The sequence below is a fragment of the Temnothorax curvispinosus genome, unplaced genomic scaffold (genome assembly GCF_003070985.1).
Source record: "Temnothorax curvispinosus isolate PA1 unplaced genomic scaffold, ASM307098v1 QBEX01008487.1, whole genome shotgun sequence".
Classification (NCBI taxonomy): domain Eukaryota; kingdom Metazoa; phylum Arthropoda; class Insecta; order Hymenoptera; family Formicidae; genus Temnothorax; species Temnothorax curvispinosus.
In genome coordinates, this window is record NW_020218267.1 from 21554 (window position 1) to 45385 (window position 23832).

General features: G+C 37.7%; 1 protein-coding gene across 6 annotated transcripts in view; it reads right to left on the bottom strand.

Moving 5' to 3' along the window:
- Positions 1-23832, bottom strand: part of LOC112457944 (protein phosphatase Slingshot homolog 2) — a 113608-nt gene that overhangs the window by 13353 nt on the left and 76423 nt on the right. For 5 of the 6 annotated variants that reach the window (XM_025021281.1, XM_025021279.1, XM_025021278.1 and 2 more), the window contains 2 exons: positions 22436-22614; positions 15573-15638 (listed from right to left, as the gene is read on the bottom strand). In XM_025021281.1, coding sequence (XP_024877049.1) covers positions 15573-15638; positions 22436-22614 — 245 coding nt within the window. Of the gene's footprint in view, positions 1-969; positions 1407-15572; positions 15639-22435; positions 22615-23832 lie in introns of those variants that run through there. The other variant, XM_025021283.1, reaches the window with a different exon arrangement.

Genomic DNA, 23832 nt, shown 5'->3' on the forward strand with positions numbered 1-23832 from the left:
GATAATTTATATAAATATTTACTTACAAATTAAAACGAGATAAATGCAAAATGGACAGAGAAGAATACGACTCTAAAAATACAATTGAATTGCTACATTATGGTATTTTATCTTATAAAAGATTTGAAGTCTAGTAGAATGTTAATTATTTTCTATTCCGTACATCAAACAAAATAAAAATTTTTAATCAATATTTCTCAAAAATAAATCTTTTTGTTGTAATGGTTTCGATCGTAAGACTTGTCCATATAAACCTCCTTTCTTTTACATTCATAATTCAATATTCCAAGAAATCAGTGTTATTAATAATCTTTGGTGGTTAATCCTTAAAAATAATGCAATTTAAAGCGTGTAAAAAAGCAGATATTGCTCGAGATGTGTCATTAGATTTTTATTTGGCCGCGTCTGGAATTTAATTGATTCGCCAAGAAGCTTAATGCAATTTTTTCGCGACGAGTGTTTGGAGAATGCGCGCCACTTTCTCAAGCATAACAAACATCACGCAAGAAACGGTTTTACTTCCGCCCCGACTCGGCAACGATTAGATAAGACCGCTTCCGTTTTCTTGGCGGTGCGTAGGAAATCCTAGAGAGTCTTGCCACTCGTATAAAAAGTGCGTGTGCAGCTTTTACGCGTCAATTAGACGGCTAGAAAAGTTTTACGCAACAAGCGATGATCATCGACGGGAGCCTCGGTATACTATAATTAAACATTTACGTAATAGCCATCTTCGGAATCGAGCAGGAGAACCAATAAAAGCGATGGGTTAACGTACTGAAAATAAACGACCTGAATTTTTCAAGGAGAGTCCTGTGTTTATCACGAATATACAGATATTTTTTGCATCGTTACATAATTTAATTAAAAGATATTTTATATTTAACTTCCAAATCGTAAAAGATAATATATGTGTCTTAATAGGGAATCGTACTATAAAGATCTGGATTAGATAAATTGACGTTTCATTACCCGTGTTAAAACATGATATTCCAAATTAGAGGCAAATGATAACTTGAAATCACTTTGATGATAAATTCACAATTCACATTTTATCACTTCGGATGCATTCTAATGAGCAGTCGAGATGAATCTCACAATAACGGAGGCGTGTCGAGAATGCATTTACTTTATACTTGCTGTTTACACACTAGAGACTACACGTCTGTGATTAATATACTTCTTCTTATATACTTCGCAACAATACTCTCCACTACTTATATTGCCTTCAAGATACCTTACGCACACACATCTTACGTCTGCAGTTATGTAAATTGCACTGTTACTATACGTATTCGGAATTCGAGATTGGTACTTTTCACATTCCTCGGAAATATGATCGAGAGTTCTCGTCTGACCTAAGGCCGCGAGAGCTTTTGCGTGACCACCCGGCGAGAACAACAGCGGGAGACGGACTGACAAGCCGCTAGGCATGACATCGTTAATTGTAATGAGTCGCGTCATCGGCGGAACATAAATGGAACGCCTGGTGAAACGAGCTGTTACGGGCCGATCGTGGCGAGTGGCTCCGAATCCCATGGCTGATGTCATCGCCAACACGCATCGATTAACACTCAACTGACCGAACTCAATCATATTACGATCTACTAGGAGAATCGTAATTAAGAAGAGTGAGTCTCGGAGAGCATAAAATCGACGAAATTTAACGCCAGTTTGCTGAGCTCATCGCTTTTAATATAATTCTTTTATCTAATAATAAACCCTTACCGCGGACACATTCAAGGAGAAAGGAAAAATATGCATGCACGTATCTCGGTACGGCATGGCATGTGGAAGAGTTTGAAAAAAAAAGAAAGAGACACTTAATCATTGAAATGCCTGAGGTGCACGCTCATCTAGTTACGCCATGGGCCAAAAAAGACCATTACATCTCCTGTCCGCAACTTGTCATCGCGAAAATCACAGAGTAACATACAGTCAATTATACGAGATGAATATTAATTGCGTACGAGAGACATATACGTACGCTTCATATTCTGCAGTCGTGCAAAAATGGTTTTGCAAATATACGCTGCAGCTTTTTAAAATACAGTGGCGGTGTCGAAATCAACGATTTATTAACATTTTCAACTAATATCGCTTGAATCAGTTTCTTGAGAAACTGGAGAGATCGAACGACTTGAAAATTTGGAAAACACAATATTTGTGTCTCTTTCATCTTAAATTTTGAAATAAAATTGTTTCCTGGTAGAATTCGATACACATTTTCGAGCAAGAGAGAATTTCAAAAACAGTTCTTAAATAAAAGTCCGTACTTATATACATTAGCAGATAATTAATCAAATTTTTTAGCCATCTGTCCATCACTTCATACTCATCACTTTAATCGACAGATATTTCCTGCAATTTTCGCAGGAATAATGTTATATAGAGAATATCGGATATCATCAGCGTGTTTCCTCTCGCACTGACCTTGCCTGAGTTATTTTTGTCAAGGCTATAGAATCGCCCCTACGGGGACTCAACGGACATGTCTCGTCTCTTTCACAAATATGTGACACTCTGTGCTATAAGCCCCCCTTTCGAGAATTTGCAAGGCCGCACGTTCCGATTTGGAACAAAACCGGCTGGATCCGTTCGCAAAAACGTGCTGTCTCTGGTCGACCGCATTCATCAACAAATACTTCTGTCTTATTCCGCCTTATCATCTTAACCAGAAACGAGAATTTTCTTAATCCTGATAAATATTTAAACGTAAAAATATATAAAGGCATTTTTCTACTAATTATATTAATTTTATTTGCATACTTTAACATATAGACTAATTAAATTAATAATTTTGCAATAATGCGCAAATGTGGTTAAATTTAGTTTTAAGAACTCAATACTCAAATACTCACACTTGTAAAAAAATATGCGTTAAAAGGTGCATAAAAACATTAAATCCTTAAGGATTTATAATATCCATATAAATTTATATGTGACTATAAATAATCACTTTCAATTTCGAGTTGAAAAACATTGCAAAATTAAGATATTTCTTCGACATTTTACCGATTATTATATGGCATGTCATTAATTTTATTAGCTGGTTTGATTCTGTTTTGTAAAACTTTACTGTCATTGACACATTAAAGGCAAGACACCAGCAATTTTCAGACGCAAGGTCTTAATAGACTTCATTTCTGCACAGTACATAAAATCTTAATAAAAAAGAGAGCTGGTTGTCAAATGATACAACGGGAGCGACATTGGAGAACGGAACAATGGAAAGAACCTGCCTGGTTATCCCGCCATCGCGAAACGCAGATGCAACTCCTTGCCGAAGCAGTCGAGATGCACCTGCTACTTTTCCCTCCGCGTTCAACCAGTCCTCAAAGGCAGCCAATAAATTATTTAGAACCGTTGCGAGCAGGATACAAAGAGTTTTCCTACTTATTCTCTTTACAAACGAAGTACAGATCGCTACAAACGGGGTGCTTCACTTTGAAGAACTTAATGCAATTTACGATTGAAACATGATGAAAATAAATCAATCGATAAAAAGTATCTTGCTTTGCGCAAATCATTTCTTATAAATATTAATTGTGAGTTTTAAAAAGATATATTTTTGTAAAAGAGGACTTGACCTTCTTTCGTTAATTTCCATAAAGAATAATAGTAACATCAGAAAATAAAGTAAAAGCTTATATTTATAAACATGTAAATATGTAAACTAATAGAAATAAAAATTAAACAATCGTTAAAAAAATATATTAGATATTTCTTCATCTCACTACGTCGAACTAGCTCTCACTGAAAATAATGTTTCCAGTAATAAGTCTAGTGAGAGCTGTTTCGATATAGCGAGAGCCAGATGATATTCCATCCTAAGTGATAAGTTGCGTAATGACGTTAAGAAAGCGCAAGAAGTTCATTCTTGATCGCGCTTTCGATGAACTCTTTATACCTACGGCATATAAAATGCGCTTCTTAAATGCGCGTGTTGGGAAGCGTTAAGGAAGAATCTTGCTTTACGCACTTCGCAGTGCCTGCACGCGAAGATAAATTGCGCGCTTTAAGCGGAATATAGCTGACTTAATATCGCGATAATGATTGATTCCCTTGGAATTTTACCGTGGCCTAGGATAGAGACCGATGCCAAGGAGAAGACAATTTATCACGTTCGCCTGTATGTTAAACTCGTTTAGCACGAGAAGCACTCGCTTGCCAAACCGTATCTGACGTTGCTGATTAATGAGACACTCTGCGAGTCGCATCGCGCGACTCAGATAACAATAGGTAACGGAAGAGTTTATTGCTGAATATCGATTCTAGAAAAGTATGACGCGTCGCGTGTTAAGTAATTATAAATAAAGCCAACATCATCGGACAGGCACTCTACCGTAGCGTACTATCGTATATCTAAACGGAACAGAACGGATGTTGCACACTTCTCTGTAAGTCGCTTTGGTTGAATTCGCGACAAGAAACTCGTCGAAATCATTCTTAAACGGATACGTGAAGATTACTCCTATACATTTGAGAGGTTCACAATTCTTTAAGGACCAGCCGTTTCCAACCGTTTGTAAGTCAGAAACCATGCACAGATATTTCCGTAGAGAGAAAGCTCTGAGAGTCGATTAGGGAACGCATAAAGAAATCGCAGTTCCATCGAGTCGTGTGTACAAGAAGTACACGAACGAACGTCAATATCGTTCGAACGACGACTAAAAGTCAGTCCTCCCGAACGTGATTGCGTCGTAAAGCGGTTCGAGAACGGCATTATCTGCATCCGCGGGGAATGAAGAAAGTGCATCGCGAGGTGTCGTAAAGAGAGAATGGTTATTCGCTCGGCTTCTGTTATACAGGCTCATTATTCCTATTTTGCGGCCGGGATGGCCCCCGCGCGATGGATCTTTACGGCCGGCGCGCAAAAGTGGAACAATAGTCGCGGAAATCAGCATGTGGGGTCCTCCACGTTCGAGATCTACGGGGCTATCGCGAAAGCTGTCGGCGACGGCAACGGCGAATCCATTTCGGTATTGTCGGCTTGCGCTATTTACGATGCCGGATAGCCGTAGACATTTCGTTGTGGAAGCGAGACCGCGATCGACCGCGATTGTCCCGCGCAAATAAGGCGCTCCGCACTTGAGGAATATATACCGATCCGGTCTGCGAGCCGGATCGCGCGGCAGAAATTGGAAAGCGAGTCGGCGATCGGGATCATCAATAGGCAACGATAGCTACAACACTAAATAAACGGTGTTGAAAAGTAGTTTTGCTCATTTTATTGATGAGCCAAGATAATTTATAAGTTATGATTACAGGGTCGATAACCTAAAATAATAACAAGATACTAAATACAATAAGATAATAAAAAAATATTTGATAGTCTCAGTGACACATTTTTTAGAATCCGTAATAAGAAATAAATAATACATATCATATAACTTATCCTTTGTCTTTCAGATAAAAAATATTCATATAATAAGGAAGGAAGACCTTGCAATTTAGTAAAAGACGCGTGAATGGTTGAAGAAAATTATTACTTATTATTAATAAAACAAAAACGGCGAGTTTTCGTCTTTCAACCAAAAAAGATTCTTTACACTGTTATGAATGTTACAAACATTTGCCGTAGGTACTCCAATTCTCGGAGAACATTTTGAACGATTCTGAGCACGCACGATCCTGAACACGCCTTGATAATAACTTCGACCTGAATGCACACATTCCCAACACGTTCTCTCATATATATATATATATCTTAAAACCAGACGTATCAAGCGTCCATTTTTGATAGAAACGTTTACATATATATTTTATATATTTATATGTATACGTGGTGTATACTTACGTGCTTCCCTATCAAAAACGCTTAATGCACATAGTTTGAATAACTTTGTAATAAGAGCCAAATAATAATTATGTAGAAATCGAGGAGCTATTTGAATGCCTCGCACATTTGCATTTTTACTCTTGATATTCGCGCACCGATTTCATCGTGATACGTTTAATTACATTCTTAATCGCGATAACTGTACTTAAACGATATGTATCTGGATATCGGCAGTAACTTGTATCTCACTCTTATCGACCTCTCAATTATCCTTTGCCGGGAAAGTTAATTAGCCGTTGCAACTTCTTCATGGCATTTTTCATTGTTGCAAGCGTTCGAAGTGCACGATAATAAAAAAGCTAAGATCTAAAATAATATTTATTTCACAAGTATCGATATGTAATATGTAATTCTCTTTCTCATTTTTTCGTAGACACAGAAATTTACTGATCTTATGTTTCTGTTTGCTTGGATTTTAAATCTATAGAAAACTAATATATATGTAAATTCAAAATCCAAAACAAATCAAAAGATTTTTCTTGGTTGACGGATATTTTTCTCTATGCTTAAGTTTATTATTCTGATTAATATATTATCATATACAATATTTTTCGAGTTTATTTTCAATTAAATTATTCCCTACTAAAAGTTAAATTATGCTCATCGCGGATATTACTTTTCGTTGCATTTTATTAATTTTCGACATTACATATCTCAGTAATTAAAATTGACAGAGAAACAAAGTCAATTTATGTATTCCCAACACCTAATTCACGAAGATCAATTAATTTACAGCAATAACTGCATTTAAGTTCTCCTAGAAATTATCGCTATAGAAGAAATGACACTGAGGAACATAACATTTTTTTTACTGTAATTTATTTTACGATTCTATATCAAGCTGCTGGTTAGGTGTGTCCATGACTCGCGAAAAATTAATTCAGCAACTTATAATTTAATCGATTCGAACGTATTTGTCGCGATCGTTTTTCTCGATTTTGCCCGTGCAAAAATATTCCGTCGCGTCTGCCCAACCTGTTCTCCAGGTGGCGGCGACAACAGTGAAAGGAATGGAAACGATTATGCTGCACGACGTGTATACGGGAGCGCGGCGAGAACAACCGCGGTGACATCAACGGATACCTGGTTAAGGCGTTAACCACCGCGCGCACCGGCCGGTCGCCGATAGGGATCTCACCGACACCCGTGCATGTCGATGCTCCGCATGCAGTCTCCTACCGGATCCTACGCACCGAACCGTGAAGAACAATTAAATGGCGAGTCGCGCGTTGTACTTTTGGTTTCCATTTTCCATCGAACAGCCGCTGCGTATCGAGTCGCGACTATTCTGCCGACCGCGAGTCAAGACCGACAACGCGCGTTAAATCCATTAGGACTTGCAATTCCACCAGAATTCCTCATGATATTTCGCTCTTTCAATTTGCAGAGCACCGAGATGCAGCCAAAAGGGAGATCTGGCTACAGTTTGCATTAAGGCAAATGATGCTTCTGACAATATTCACAATTTCAAATTTCAAGGGAATTTTTGCAGTAATATACGTGAGCACGTACAAGAGAAAAATTAAGAATAAAAAGTTTGCTTTGTGTCTTATTCTTTCTTGAAGCTTGATTACAATTAGTGCGAATATACACTGTTGAATTTATAGTGTTAAATTATATATATACTCAATTTGAGTGATATATTTTTAATCATTCTTAGGTCATTTTTAACCATAGGTCGCCACTACTCCTAGTCAATATGTCATTAATTTGAATAAAACAATGTTAATTTAACTAAACCAATAGAGTTAAAATAATACTGTTTTGAGTTAAAATAATACTTTTTTGTGTTAAAATAATAAATTTCGACACATGGTAGAGTAACAAAATTTTATTTAACCCAAGATACTGGTTTAAATTTCAATCTTTAATATTTAATAGTGTATAATATTACGGTATTCTGAAAATAAAAAGTACACGTTCGTTCGTATTATACGTTCATTAGAGCAATTATCAGAAAATCGTTTATCGATTTCCCCTGATATCGGGTCGAACGGTTTAAAACGGGTTTTAAAAAGCCGCTAAAACAAGAAGTGTAGTACAAGACTGCTCGCGGCTAAGCTTTCCCGAGCTAGATCGACTTCTAGCGACCGTACTTAGCGGAGGATGTACGGTGACATCTCCTCTACCTTCGGGCGAAGACTACCAGTATAATGGAATAACGGTCAGCTTTCCAACCGGAACCAATCTTGTTGAGTGACTCTTTGTCGCCGCCTTGTCTTTCAACATTTAGAATGAGTCAACGGATAACCGAAAAAGATAAGCCGGCTTATAAAACTAAGGACAAATTACTCTCGCAAAAACATGTTATCGCAGAGAGTGACATGCAGCAACTTACAAATTAACTTAATAAAATCTCTTAATGGAAACCGAACGAAACAGTGATATATCGTAAATCAATTGGAATTAACATCACAGCCATTTTCTCATTAATTTTGCAATCTTCGTAAAACATTTATCCTATTCAATTCTTTTTAAAATGAAATTTTTTCAAGTTAATTTCTCTAATAATCCTACATAACTAAATCTCAGGCAGCTTGTTTTAATAGTTATTTTATAATATTATAAATATCTTCTCTTTTATATAATAAACAGTATATAAAAAGACGAAATATATTGAAGTAGAAAATGATTAAGTAATGGTAGAAAAGAACAATGGGCGTTACAAATGGAGACGTTAATACAATCGATTGCGGTTCTCATCATTATGTCGACGATATCAAAGCGTTATCACGCCGGTTATGCAACGAAAGAGACGCAACCAAGTTACGCGTATCGCGCATCCATTCAGTTTTATCAGTTTCGAAAGTTATTCCCCCTAACCCTCAGCACGCGCCCCTTCGAAGGGAACACGATACGGCAGAGAAAACAAAGCAGCGACACAATAGACGGAGCCGAGACTTGGAGAGATGGCGGAAGTTCGTGATGATAGTCGCTTCGAAACCTATCTCGCGTCGACGACAGACGTGAGGTAGATAGGAATAGAACTGATATACATTCGCAAATTAACATGTGAAGGAGCAGAGTTCTCGTTTAAAACTGGACAATTTTTAAGATGCTGGAGATATCGATAGCCTGAAGCCTGACGCTGTCTCTGTAGCTTCTTCTGAAATAAAAGTAACACCTGCTATTCTACTTTTGTCGTATTCCAGAAATCTAGATGTCGATGTGCAGTAATGAAACCGAGGGAGGTGTAAGGTTTGATGACGAGATAACATGGGAACTCGAGTGCCGCCTCCATTATGTGGGGAACACGGCCGTCAACTGGCACGGACGGGAGAATCAAGTTATCGCTCGTCCGCCTGTGCGCACGACAGACGAATTCCATTAAACACCATATCACGGCTTTGTAAAGCGTGTGCCCTGCAAACATGCGTGCGAACGCGCATGATACGAATACGCGGTCTGCAACTGAAATGCGAGCAGCAACGAGTGAGGTAACGAGATCTATTCGATTAATCCGCCGAGCGTTACTTCAAATCGTACGAAAGCGGCAAGAGAAAAAAAAACTGTCGGAATTTTTGCAAAATAAGTTGGTTATATATTTTATATCGATGATTTACAAATATATATTATTTAAGAAACATCTCACTGTGTAACAATAAAAATATCTCCTTATTTAATTTCGTGAAAAATTCTATGGTAGTCTCTTTTCAATGTCGAGTGAATCATTTTAAGCTCTTTATTTTTGGAATACCGGAAAACACAATGCTTGAACGAAACAGTATCTTTTTAGTCTCACATATCCAAAACGCGACGGTTATCGTAGTGACGCCTTCGGCAACGATAAATCGCGTCGCTATCGGACGACGTGAAAGCGACTTTACGCTGCGAAATCGGTACCCGAGGTTTCTCTGACAAAAAGTGAAAACGCGAATCAGAGTCGACAACCTCCGCGCGAAAATATAAAACAAGGTGCGGGGAGAGCAAAGTCGAGCAGGCCATCGACCGGTTGATCTCGTCGATAAATGACAGCATCTCTTATCGGTGTCTCTTAGATCGACGATCGTGAGGAAATGCATTCGCGAGATACCACTCATGCGTGTCAACATTGCACGATGATAAGGGCTGTAACTTGCGACTCGGTTTCTATACGAGAGTTTACGATTTAAATACTTAAAAGTCGCGTTAAATCTGCTCATTCATGCAATTTCTAATTAAAATTCCGTATCAAGATACAGGATTAAAGATACTTATTTGTTACATTTTCAAATTAACAGGAATCAGCTACTCCTTTTCTTTTAATAACGCTTAATATGTCAAAAAAAAATAGCATATGTAATTATCGTAAAAAAAATGTCATCAGGATTATGCAATAAATAATATTAGTTCGTTCTACGATGTAAGTTTTTCATACAAAGAACAAGATTTCAAATATGTGATGTACTTTCAACGTATTAAATATTATCTAAAACTGAATTTTTATTCAAAAAAGATAAAATTTGATATCAGCTGCATATATCTATAAAAATTCGAGCTACAATTTGAATTGCTTTCATGAAATTATATTTAATTACATATAATAGGACATTTCTCTAAATACTAATTTCTCTTAATTCAGTAAAAATTATCTTTATATTATTTTAATTATATTGAAAATTATAATTTTTAATATAATAATTAATATGCATTATAATGCAATAAATTACGTGTCGAACCAATGGATAGTCCAGTTTTTAAGTAGATCTCTCGAGGCGTGAGAAATGCGGGATCATCGTGACGTGACCGCTCGCGCTATCGACACGATCGCATCCATGACGAGAATGCTGTACGAGTGTCGGCAACCTCATCATAGAACGAGGTGTCATTTCGAGTTCTCGTCTTCGTCATCCGTCCGGGAACCGGTTCCGACCGGCTGTCCGCTTAAAGTTCATTGATTCCCGATGATCTCGCGACGCGGCTTCCTGTCCATCGCGGCTGTGAGAGAAAGACGAGCCTACCGCGCCTTTGTTTTGGCCTTTTATCACCTTTTAACACCGCGACCACACTGGCTAACAGTACCCTCCGACGCGTAAAAGAGCAAGCACATTCGCCATTCACGCTCAATCAAATCTTTGCGCTAATTGGAGTCGATCGTTAGAGGAGCCTCTACGCGGAAAGTTATATCTGCGCGATTGGGAACGGAGAACACTCATCGCTGGACATTCACCACGCCTGAACCCGTCACTACGGCCTGGAAACCAGTCGACCTGACACGTTTTGCATCGACCACAAGACAAAAACCAGATCGCGGACTGTCGTCAGTTGAATCTAGAGTAGGATACGCATAATGATTCAGTCAGCAGACCTATTAAATATATGTATGTAGCATGTCCACATATGCGTGTACATTTGCATTTAAAAATTTAAATACATAATTTTTTAAAGTAAAGAACTGTTTCAAAATTGTCGTTGTTATGAGTTTAAGCATACGTATTTCTAGCACACTAAAATTTATTTCTTTACTGCTAATATAACTTGAAATTTATCTTAGTCTTTTCTACATTTTACACAAGAAAGAATTTAAATGTGGACTTCTCTAACATTGTAAAATTTATTTATGAACATTGTTATATTCACACATCTCTCTTTTTAATTTTTCTTTCTTTGTTAAAAGTTTAAGATTCAAATTATAGATTTACGATCTTTCACGTTTACATAAAACACTTTCCGAAACGGTGCATTAATTAGTTCAGCGGTCCATTAAGTGCTGCAAATGAAAGAAACTTCTACCGAATACATACTAGCTAATAACCCGTATCAGGTACCAGCTGGTACACTTAGCTAGATGATCATAATCCGCCGCGACGACCGGCAGTTCGGAAATTCTGTGTCAAGGTACCTATCGTATAAAAAGAGATCGACAACACAACATCGACAGGAATCTAGACTGATAATGTCTCAACCGACTGGGACATTCACGTCCAATCATATACTGCCAGGAAACGAACTCCTCGAGAATTATACGCGTAACAATGGGTCGAAAAATAACGCGGGGCAGATAAACATTAATAAATAAACAGCGTTTCTCTGCGCCTTTATGCCGTATTCACGTCAGCTTGCAAAGAAAATAACGAGACCGTCGAACCAAGTACGTCCAATATTTCACGCTTGACACTGCGCGGCGAGTTTCAAAATCGGAGAGGTGTTCCCGTCTGTAAACGAGAAACATTTGAAGTCGAAACGAAGTAGATATACACATTCAGTCGCAATTACATATGTGGGTCACATTTATAGAAAAATAGACCATCCAAAATGAGCAAACAAGATATAAACTTTTGTGATAGCCCTTAAATATTTTGCCATACACGAGAAAAATATCCTCACGATATTTTCTAAGGGAACACAAAGCTAGTGGAAAATAATAGAACAATGAATGTCTACTTGTAATAGTATTATCATAATCATATTGGTAATAAGATGGGAATCAAATGTAAAATCTGATTCTTATAATTAATGCATTTCATTATATTGTCTATCACGTTCGCCATTTATGCATGTATGTAGAGCAAAATCAATTAAATTAGCATAAATGAAATAATATTAATGTCACAATGGATTTACATTTTCATTTTTTATTGCAATTGCTACATATAATATGTATATTATATGTACTTGTGTAATTTGTAGATATATTATCCGCAAATAAATTTCTGATATTATAATAATATTAATTATTATAATATTTCAATATTTTTTCATCTAATGCACAACAAAAAATTTACTGTAATGTGGATAAATTATGTGATTGTTTCTTGTACATTTATCATTTATTTTGAAATACAGCGATAGCTACTAGCTACTATTACCAGCTCTTCAGCAATTCAAATGACTTGATAATAAAATTCTCATCGAAAATTTAATGCTATCATTATTTCTCGGTTGTGTACGTTTCGTGCGAAAAGCACGCATGCACGCACGCGGAAACGGCGTGATCTTAAGGGGGATTTGCTTGTGTGCCGTTCGACCACGTGGTAAAATTCGGCAAAGTGACCATGCGTCGCGACGCGCCCATAAATGGCGCGGGCGGTGGTCCACGGCCGTACAACCAACCCCACCACGGTGTGTGATGGTCGAGACCAACGGGGCTTCTCCAAAAATAGGATGACGACGACGAGAGACGTCCCGACGTCGTCGTCGTCGTCGACGGAAGGCGAGCTCTCGACGTCGCGACATTCGTCCGTGATGCAGGACGCATTTCGACGCGTCGCATCTCGCGCATCAGTAATCGACTTGAATGCAACAATTGTGCAGTGATACTATCGTTTTCATTGCAAGAATTGACCTGACTAATACCTTTATTTAAACTCGCGAAGTGCTAAAAGAAGAGTGTTTGTTTTCACACTTTCTGCTCGAAATTAGCTAATAATATAATTAAAACGTAATACAATTAATACGATTAAATATATTATAGATATTATTTTAGTATTAATTATTAAATTTTGAAGTGTTATAACTCATAATTAATTGTTATATTGAAGGAATACTTTTACTTTAACAAAATATGTGTAACCTTTTTTTAAAGATAAAGATAATTAAAAACAAGAGAACCAATTTTTATATTTACATTAATAATAAAGTATATTCTTTTCAGCATCGATAATACCGCGCTCTTCTTTCTATACCTCTTCTGTTTCGAGGATCCGTTTGAGTCCGTTGCCGTTGCTGCTGCGCGAGTATCGTAGCCCATAGCTTCAAATACGTATATGTAAATCAATTAACGAACTAATCTATTAGTACACCCACGAAAACTCACACTGCGGTAGACATCAAAGGTGTTTGCGCCTACGCGCGCCAAACCGATCGCACTTTTGCAAAAATCGCCGCGGGCTACTAACGCTAATGCACGTGGCGGGATTGGAGGCAAGACTATTTATAATCCAGACACACCGTCCAAGCATACACGGCAGTGCCAGAAATAACAAATCCAAAGTCGTAGGTCACGCGAATAAGACGAATAAGGAGATGACGCCTACTCCGATCATCGTTGGCCCATGTATTTGATTCTGATATGCATATATTAACTAATTATAAAAAGTAAAACGACAATGCATTAGAAATAATTATCTATTTCAAAATATTCGATAACTGATGGTAATCTTCAAAACTTAAGTAACTCTTGAAAAATTGAATGTAATTTTTAATTAAACTAATTTCACGGAACAATTTCCCGTTCCATTGATTGATCAAACAACGTTGCAAGGAGAGAGCGCAAGCATACAATTGATTTGTGTGGGAGGAGAGACGGCAGTTTTCGCTCGCGCTGAAAAAATATAGCACCGGAAGAGGTTGGGCGGCCCAAGAAAGTTCCTGCTGCCTGCCCGGTCGCGCACAGGGCAATTGTGATGTCGACCAATTAAGCCACGGCCCACGCCTGATTTTTTCTTTTCGCGCGCTGGTCCAGCCTCTTCCGCATCGATAACATCTTCGTCATCCCACCCCCGAATCATTCGAGATTTCGCCGCACTGAATTGCCTGTATTTGACATTTTATCGCGCGTGTAAACGTATATATACGTTACGAAAGTGCCAGTACGAGCAACACAAATTTCAGATAGCTCGACGATTTAACGCGACATTGACTGAAATTTTACTGTACCCAGAATCCATTCCAACGCAGTGCCTCGTGTCGCATGAGTCACGCTTGTCAAATCATGAGATAAAAAAACACGCGCGCGCGTGCATCGGACCAGATGCATTTGAAAGATCAATCATAGTCTGTACGTCACCACAGACAATTTATTCTCGTGAAACGTTTGCTTTATATGAAACCTTGCTCAACTAAATTTTTTTTCTGAGAACACGGACATACGTAGAGTGCTCAAGAAAGATTGTTGTCTTCTTAACGGTGAGTCCATCGACTAATTTTGGGGTCCATCAAGTTTTCTTTGTTTAACTATTCCACCTATTTAGGCCGCGTTCCAAGTTCCAATATTCACTGCCAGTATTGAAAATCTTATAGTTTACATCACATACACTATAGATTTTCAGTATTGGCAGTGAATACCGAACGCAGCTATTGTTTAACGATAAATATTTCAATCGCGTGAGGCTAATTCCATGAAGAGTCTCGCTGCTCCACGTGTGTCTGGAGTCTCCTTGCCTTCGTTCGACGCATCTTCCGCAAACGACAGTCGCGTCTCGGGTCATCCATCATATAATTATACCGGCATTATCTATTAGCTACGGTTGTTAAGCCTATGACAATGACCCTTCTTTTCCAATCGCATAGCTTGTCTAGCGTGGCCGACGAGATATCGACGGAAAACCGACGAAATACCGCAAGAACTGATTGTGTATCGCGATTTCCTGTGCGGTTTCGTGCTATTTAAATCCTCACACAAAAATGTTAACAATAATTTAGAAGAAGGAGCAGTAACACCGTACGTTTTCTTATATCTAATAATTGCCTGAGTATGTATTTCACATTTAACTCTTTCATTGATTATTCTCTCTTCTGAAAATACTTACAGAGAAATAATAACTTAACTTGTGAAGCAATGCGAGTTATTTTATTAGGACGGACAAAAAAATAAATTAAAACTTCTGATAATATATGTGCTCTAGAAAATTACCGTTGTTCCTTACGTCAATAACTTCGCGCAAATGCCGACTTAACATTAAAAACGCACTCTGACACGTATTAAACAGCCGTTACGCAAAGCATAAAAAACGTTTGAGAGCCGCTATTTTTTTTTGCTCCATTCTTACGTCGCTGCGAAACCAGTTTCGTTTATCAGAGATTACAGACTTACCACATGGCTTGAACGGACACTGGCTTGAAGATGTGTTGACGGCCGCAAACGCTGACCTTGAAACCCCTGAAAGATAAAAAAAATCCGGAAGTGAGATCGCGATGACCTTTAGGAACCATGATGAATCGGATAACGTTATCCTTAGTACTTTTTTTTACTAAAAAATTATCTTATCCGTGATAAAAGGTAATACTCTGTTTTAAGACGCTTTTACCGCGTGAATCATCTTATGATCTTGATTATCTTTGTGAATAATAGAATGTAAAGTATCGCAGAAAAATAGAATCATATAATAGCTTTAATATTTATGCCTTCGGGCAACAATAATGACAATTCAAAGAATTTTAAAGCATGAGACATAGTTATACGCATATCTTTAGTAAAATATTAAATTTTAAATTTATTGTGGCACAATTATTACAAAGACATTCTTTCATTCCTATCCTGGAAAAGGTAAAGTATTGAAACTTCTAAACATACACATTTGAAACTTAATTTCTCAATCCGCTCTTTCATCTCTGACAATTTCTAGAATATATATTAACTATCTCAAATAAAGTTTTGATACGTATAAATGCATTCTCTTTTCCTTGTGCGAAAGATATGGAGAACGTTTTCATCAAAGTAAACGGTTCAGAATATTAATCTATTTTTTATTTTATTTTTTTCAAAATTATACGTATTGCACATATTATGTAGATTGGCTAAAATCGTAAAAACATATAAGTTATAAAATAATATCTTATTCCAGTTTCACAAAAAATTTCATAGTTATTTCTTTAACACTTTCGATTATTATCTTTGCAACAAACGGTTATCTTTGTAATTATTTTTACTATTTAAATGCTAAATTGTCAGTAATAAAGAATGATTCGGGTATCATACGCACTTTCATTGGAGTGTTTCGACAAATACTTCAATATACAAAACCGAGATTTTCAAAGTTACTTCTTTATTAACTCCAATTTTACTTTTATCACTCTTCATCGGAGAATTAATATTCTGCCTTGTGATATCAAAAAATAGTTTGATTCGATGCTGCATGATTATAGACTATAGACCTAATGGGATAAATGATAAAACTCGCGATTTTGTTATTTGAACCGGGCGCTCGTCATTATATGCTGGCGAGCGAAACGACGGACGGTGCTTCAAAACTGCAACGGTAATACAATTCTCGCGATTACGACACGAGAAGGGGCGCGCGTTCACCGCACTTCCATTAATTACGCATTATGTAAAGGAAATCGCGCCGCGCGAGTATCGCGAATCGCGAATCATTGCCGTAATACGTGTCAGTTAAATTTCCGGGAAATCGTTGTCGATTCCGCGATCGTCTTTTCCAGAAAAAAAACGGTACTCACGTCAAACTTCGTTACACATACGTGGCACGGCCGTGCTATTCGAGGCATATCGCTTTCCCCTCATCCGCAAATATTAGAAGCGAAATCAGATTTAATTAACGCACTATGATTCATACACATCGTCAACATATCAATAATTTTTTATTCGCAGACGGTAAAAAATTAATGGGCTTTCAAACAAAGCAAGAAGCTTATTTTACACCTATTTTCGAGTGCACGAGAACTACAACAATGTAATTAAAGTAATAAAAATTAATTCGCAAAAATTCCACTTTTTTTGTAGCGACATATTATATGAATCTTCCAACCTAACAAATCGGTTAATATTATTTTCTCATAGCAGATAAATATCATTCTTAAAATTTATGACAGCTACGACGAAGACAATTACGCGTAAACATATATAGCCGCGCAATAAGACGTGATATCAAAATTCGCGCCTTACGCAACCGAGATACTCGTGACAGGACAGGTTGCAGTTACGTGGACGAACAAATAAAGGAAAAAACATTGTCGAGCATCGCCGCGAGCGATTCACCAAACGCAATCGCGAATCGGTTACGCAAAGGTGCCTCGCGGCTCGGAATTTAAGCGTGTTGCATGTAATAACATCAAGAATTCGCGCGCAGAGATCTCTTACCCTCGAAGAAATATAAAAACGGACGGAAAAAATGCAATTTCCTTCTTCCTCCGCCTCCCTCCGGCCGCGAAATTACCCGGCTCTCGCACCGTTATCGTCCGGATCGTAAAGCGGGCGCCCTCCTTCCTCTGCTTTCGGATCGTAATTCGCCTCTCTCGCCGATTACAGTTACCCTCTATGCACATTCCACGAACGAATTTTATAGCTGGCCCTTCTCGCTTCTTCGAGATACGCGCATCGGCGTACGAGAAATTTGCGAACCGCGCGCAATGCAGTTGAACGGAGAAGAACTTCCTCGAGTTTGTTATATTATCGGCTCTCAATACACACGCAGCGTCATATTCTTCCTTTCGTAATGTTTTAGTAATAACGCCGCAACTCTCGGAATTTTCAAATTATAAACTTATAGGAAAAGATTTACTCGAATACCGCGTGAAGTATCAAAACTTAGAAGTAAAAATAAAGCCTTGGGAAATATTGAAACTACACTGTTAAATTCATAGTATCAAATTATATTCAATTTGAGACATTTTTAAACCACTGCTATGTTGTTAATTTAATTAAAACAATGTTAATTTAGCTAAATCAATGGAGTTGAAATAATATTGTTTTGTGCTAGAACAATCAATTTTGGCACACATGGTAGTTAAAAATAACAAAATGTTATTTAACTCAAAGTATTAATGGTTTAACTTATTCCTTTAATATTTAACAGTGTATATGAATAATAAAGCTATTCATGCATTTTATGTTAGGAAATAAAAGCGAAGAAGAAACAGTCAGCTCTTTTATATTATATACGCAAGCAAATTTTTAGAAGAAGATTTAATTTGTTTGATGCACAATCGCGGTGACCTAAGCTACTACTCTGGCTTTACATGCCACGTAAAAGCTTGCAAATATCTGCGTAACAGAGAATGAACTCAATCTTTCGCAACGTTCGTTAGTTCCTTTAATTTGCTATCCGGCGCGTGTAATCAGTCGGTCGCACTTTACATGTGTATCAATAAGACACGTCGATATCATAAGGCCGATGAAGCGTAACCGTTACGGCATTGAACGTGTCAAATAAATTCTCTTGTTGCATTACGTGTTAAGTAATATAGTTAAGACTATAATCTATCCGGAAAGAGACAGTGAGAGAGGTCGCCAACTCGAGGCTAAGTAAGCCAGACTGTTGCTGCAACCGGCTGCAATAATGTTTCAAATCGACTGATCGAGAAAGCGAATGACGTGTTGCGACTCTAACGCGCGGAGGGACTCTGACTCTCTCGCGAGTTCGCGACAGCCGCATCGAAACGAGAAAGAGAGAGAGAGAGAGAGTGAGAGAGAAAAGAAGGAGGAGAAGAGGAAGATGAAGAAGAGAGACGACCGTCCGCGCCCCGAGGGTCATCGACATCGTAGGAACGCGAGCTGACCGGCGTTCGCGCTCATTTTCTTTTCCCGGTCCTTTTCTTTCTCCTTTTCCCTTCGCCACGCATCGAGTTGTCCATCCGTCCCACCGTCCCTTTATCGCTAATTTCGCGACAATTGCTCGACCGACCGAACACGAACGTCGCGCGCGTCGCCCAGTCAATGTGCTCTCGCGTGGATAAGCTTCTTGCCCACGGCCACGGAAAATGACGGAGTGCCCTCTAATCGCGCGAAAAGCCACGTGTCAATGTCGTTCAGACGCGAACGCAATCATTTTGTTGCTGTAACACTGTCGTTAATCATATAATTTTGCTATTAACTCTTTAACGTGCCAATGTACCGAACTTTACGCGTCCATCATTTTAGAAACTATAATTGTCTGAACTGCATAGAGAAGCATTAGAGAAGCTATCGATAGATACAGATGACGAATTATATCGGAAAGAGAGAAAAATAATAAAAATAATCATTATTGTAATTTCTTCAGATTTGCGAGTTGATCTTGTATATACATACCTTTGATTAACTTTGAGTTTTCTCAGAAAGAAAATTTGAGAGCAATATTTCCTAAACTTTTAATTACCTAAAGAATATGTAAGAATAAAATAAGATACAATCATCAGATAAAAATTATACAATTATATGTATATAATCGAGTCAAGCAAATAAAATCAAACTTGTCTGCAGACATTAAAATTATATTCTGCACAATAATCTGAGGCACACCGTGCCTCATCAAAGGACTCTAAATTTAGATTTAATTAAAAGTTTAGGAAAAATTGCTTTCAAAATAATTTTCTCTTTGAAAGGATTCTAAGTATCAAAGCATTATTAAAGCAAGATATTAAATGCCGCAATCTGCGAAGAAATTCTGCTAACACTTTTCTTTTGCTTCTTGATTAATGATTTTAATTAACGCTAAGTTTTACATCAGTGTTGTGCTTTTCGATATCGTATCATCTTCAATAATAAGTTTCTTCCCCAACAACATATGATCCACACTTTACTGCATTGCGGTAGGCAGGCACAACTATGCTGAACCTTACGGCTTGACTTCGCGTCTCGATTTCACAAGTTATGTCGCGACCTTCCGTCGTAACCTTGGTACTCACCTGTCAAGTACCTTGCTCCAACACACGTGCCTTACGGTAACGCGCTCCATTTCCCTACGCCTGGGAGAACGGTGGCGACCTTCGCATTTATCTTTTACGGAGGCGGTATTATATATTATGCCGATCCGCCGGAATGAGAGCGAGCGATTGACAATGCGATTTCGCAAATCTATACAAGTTTGCAGTGTATATGCAAATATTTCCTCTTTTACACGCAAATCCATGTTGCGCCTTTCTCGATTCCGAAGTAATGTTTATATTATGAAGTTCTGCGCACTATATCTGTATATACTTGCTTAATATGTACATATCTGAGCATACTAAGCAAGAATATATAAATTGTATCGTATTTCAATGTACCGTGGTTATTTGCGCTAAAAAAAAGATATTTACTGAATCAATCTAGCGAAAAGGTCATAAATGAAAGAATAAAACGTTGACATTAATGCGATCGGACTGTAAAATCGATGGCAGCACAATATTCTGATGTAAAGAACGAGATTGCAAGTTAAACTTAGCTTCTTTGAATAAAAGCTGCGCTTCGGAAAAAAAGGAACCGGAGAAAGGAGGAGAAAGCACACGGACATCGGCATTGTCTACGTGGATTGCATTGTCTACGTTGGTTACGGATAAACGGAGAGTACACAAAGTCTATACTTAGACTATTGCTATCTACGCGTAGACGCCCACTGATATTCTCCTTTCATTTCGCGGGGCGTACGCACGCCGCGCCGCCGCCACCGCCGCCACGTTAATTATCGGTACAACATTCAATCCGCGGGCGAGCCGTGGCAATGAGTCACTTTAAAGTAGAGGGAATTAGACAAGTTGGCACAGCCGTTAGAAAGTGGCCGCGTGCTAGCTGGTGCCGCTCTAAAAGTATTGTTATATATTTGTTGATCGGTCAGGTTGCCGGATATAAAGCAGCGTAACGTCAGCGCTACGTCTGAATCATCAAAGATTTCAATCAAATGAAACGTATTCGAGCAAAGCTACAGAGTGCCTCCGCAGTATCGCGTTTCTATCTACTCACGGACCTAATAGTCCTCGACTAATTTAAATCTTGACAAAACAGACGCAATTTAATCTTTAGATTATTATGTCTGTATTTAAAGAAAATTTTATGAAAGATTTACACGAGTGTATTTAATGTAAAAAAAGAATAAAGCTTATTTAATAACATAGGAATGTAAGTAAAAAGCTGAATTTTATCTTTTGTTTTCACGTAATCTTCGTTCAAAAAGGTTTCATCCAAAATGTAAACTTGGACTGGTATTCATTATAGTCCGATCTTTAAAATAAGATTCTTAAATACGATCTCGAGAAGCTTTTACGGTCATTTTATAGGTTGGATGGAATCTTAAAACTGCTCATGACCAGATATAAAATGATGCTTTTGAATAAATCGGACTATTAATACCGCCCTTAGAGGGAACTTGTTCTAATTAATATCTAACTTTCGCATGTACGTGAAATTCAAAGTTTATGTCATAGAGTTTATTAAAATTTCATCCGATATTTCTGATGAAATTTAATATCCTATATATATTATAACGGATTTATAGTCTACGTTCATGTTCCTCCTGTAAAAGAGCAGCAAGTTGAAACGATATAGAGAAAGCGAGCGTTCTGGATGTCTATCAATATCCTGTCCGATCTCAAAGAAATAAAAACTTAAAAATGATCTCTACCTCGTTATCAAATATATTGCGATGAAAAATATACTAAGATGTACACGGATACGATCTATAATAAGACCAGCAATTAATCTGTTATTTAACTTCGAAAAAGAAAGAAGACATCTGATCCCAGGGTCACAATATGGTATACGTTACATTCTATTATCACATCCTACATATGTGCACATTCGCACACTATTTGTGACGTAAGCGATAACGATGTTTATGGGATGATCAATTAATACTCGTAAACATTTGGCTATACCTTTTAATACGATACTCTTTCGCTTATATCTTATCTTCTAACTTATAAAAATTAATCTATCAAATAACACCTCAAGAACAGAACTCAACAAATTGGAAAATATTTTCCACGATCATGTATTCTTGAGCAACCTGAGAAAGAAAACTCCTAAAGATATAACCGATTGCTCAACAATCACAGCGAACGTTCGTAGTTAACGAGCAACGTTATATAACAAATCATAAATAAGACGGAAAAAGTAGTAAAGTCCACGCGCGAGTCTGTAATCGCTAAAACGTGCTAATCCGTAGTGCCGCGGGAATATTGCAGAACGTAGGTAATCGCAATGCTTCTCGCGGTGAGAGCGTGGCGAGAGCAAAATAGCAGTGGGAAAAAGAGATGTGAACTTACCCATCGCCGTCGAGAGTGATAGCGGTGTCGGCCAAAACTCGGAGCACGAGACCGACGGTCGCCCTGGCGTGACAATCGATACCGAGGAGGCAACTTTCCTCGGCGTCCTGCCTTCCCGTGCAGGAAACTACGACGAGATATCGCGTCCTTCCTGGATGCACCGACTCCAGTTTCACGGCCTGAAAGAAAGACATGAGGAAATCTCCGATTACTCAGAGTACAACGTTAAAGTATACCGCTCGCAAATGGATATTTAAACACCGCTTACAAACAAGGAGACATTTAGAAGAGACGAACGAGGAGAAACTCAAGTTGCTCGTCGACCAAATAAGTTATCTTAAATGCGCTATTAAAATGTAATATAAATGTGGCAAATATTTCTTCGAAATTCTATGAATTAATATTAGAACAAAAAGAATGTTATTTTTCTTTTATTTCAATTTATTTAAATGCTCCTCGTAACAAAAAAGTTGTTTTTAAATTATATTTTTGCGATCAAATTTTTATCGTATCTAAACATGTTATTTGTGAAGAGGATATTTCGGTATAAAAAAATTATATATTAAATAATTTCGAAATGTTAAAAAATCAGAATACAAAGTATTGATCTTCTCAATAAAAATAATTTTTATGACTCGAAAAATATAGAAGAAAGAAATTATGTATTTCTCGGTCGTAATATCATTTATTGAATCCTTGTATAATGCTACGAACTATCTTCCAGGGTTAACGACATTATAGGGAAGTAGTGTTACACAAGCAGCTCATTGGTTTCATTTCCGTTCGACCGGCTGCTTCCTGTTTACATCGATATCCGATAGGATAATAATTAAATGCTGCTTGTGCCTTGCAATTTTCCACAAAAATAATGTATATACGCTAATTATAATATTAAAACACGTGTGGCAATGTCAGAATATTCATTATCTTGATATTTTATATACTCATTAACAAAAAAAGTTAAGCACCTAGAAAGAGGCGTTAAAATGAAAACTAAACGTGTGCAATGGTAATGGGCATGCACGAAACTGATTACAATATCACTGCAAATGGAATTGGGAGTAACCCTTTGTATGGTAGATAGAATAATTGTCGGTTGTCTTCGTGTTTCTTTCACATCCTCTCTCGAGGTTGCTTGTTGTGTCTTCCAGACTCTTTTCGACGTGTGTGGGTCTTCTCACGTATCCATTGGTTCCAACACCCACAGTCACATCTGTACGTCTCAGGTGCCTGGCAATTGCACGTTTAACGACCACCCTGCTTCGCACGATGTAGCCCCTTTCGAACTCCGACGATTGTCCGTAGTGATGTGGAATGCGTTTTCGAGGCATGTTATATATTAGCCTAGCTCTCTCTCTCTCTCTCTCTCTCTCTCTCTCTCTCTCTCTCTCTCTCTC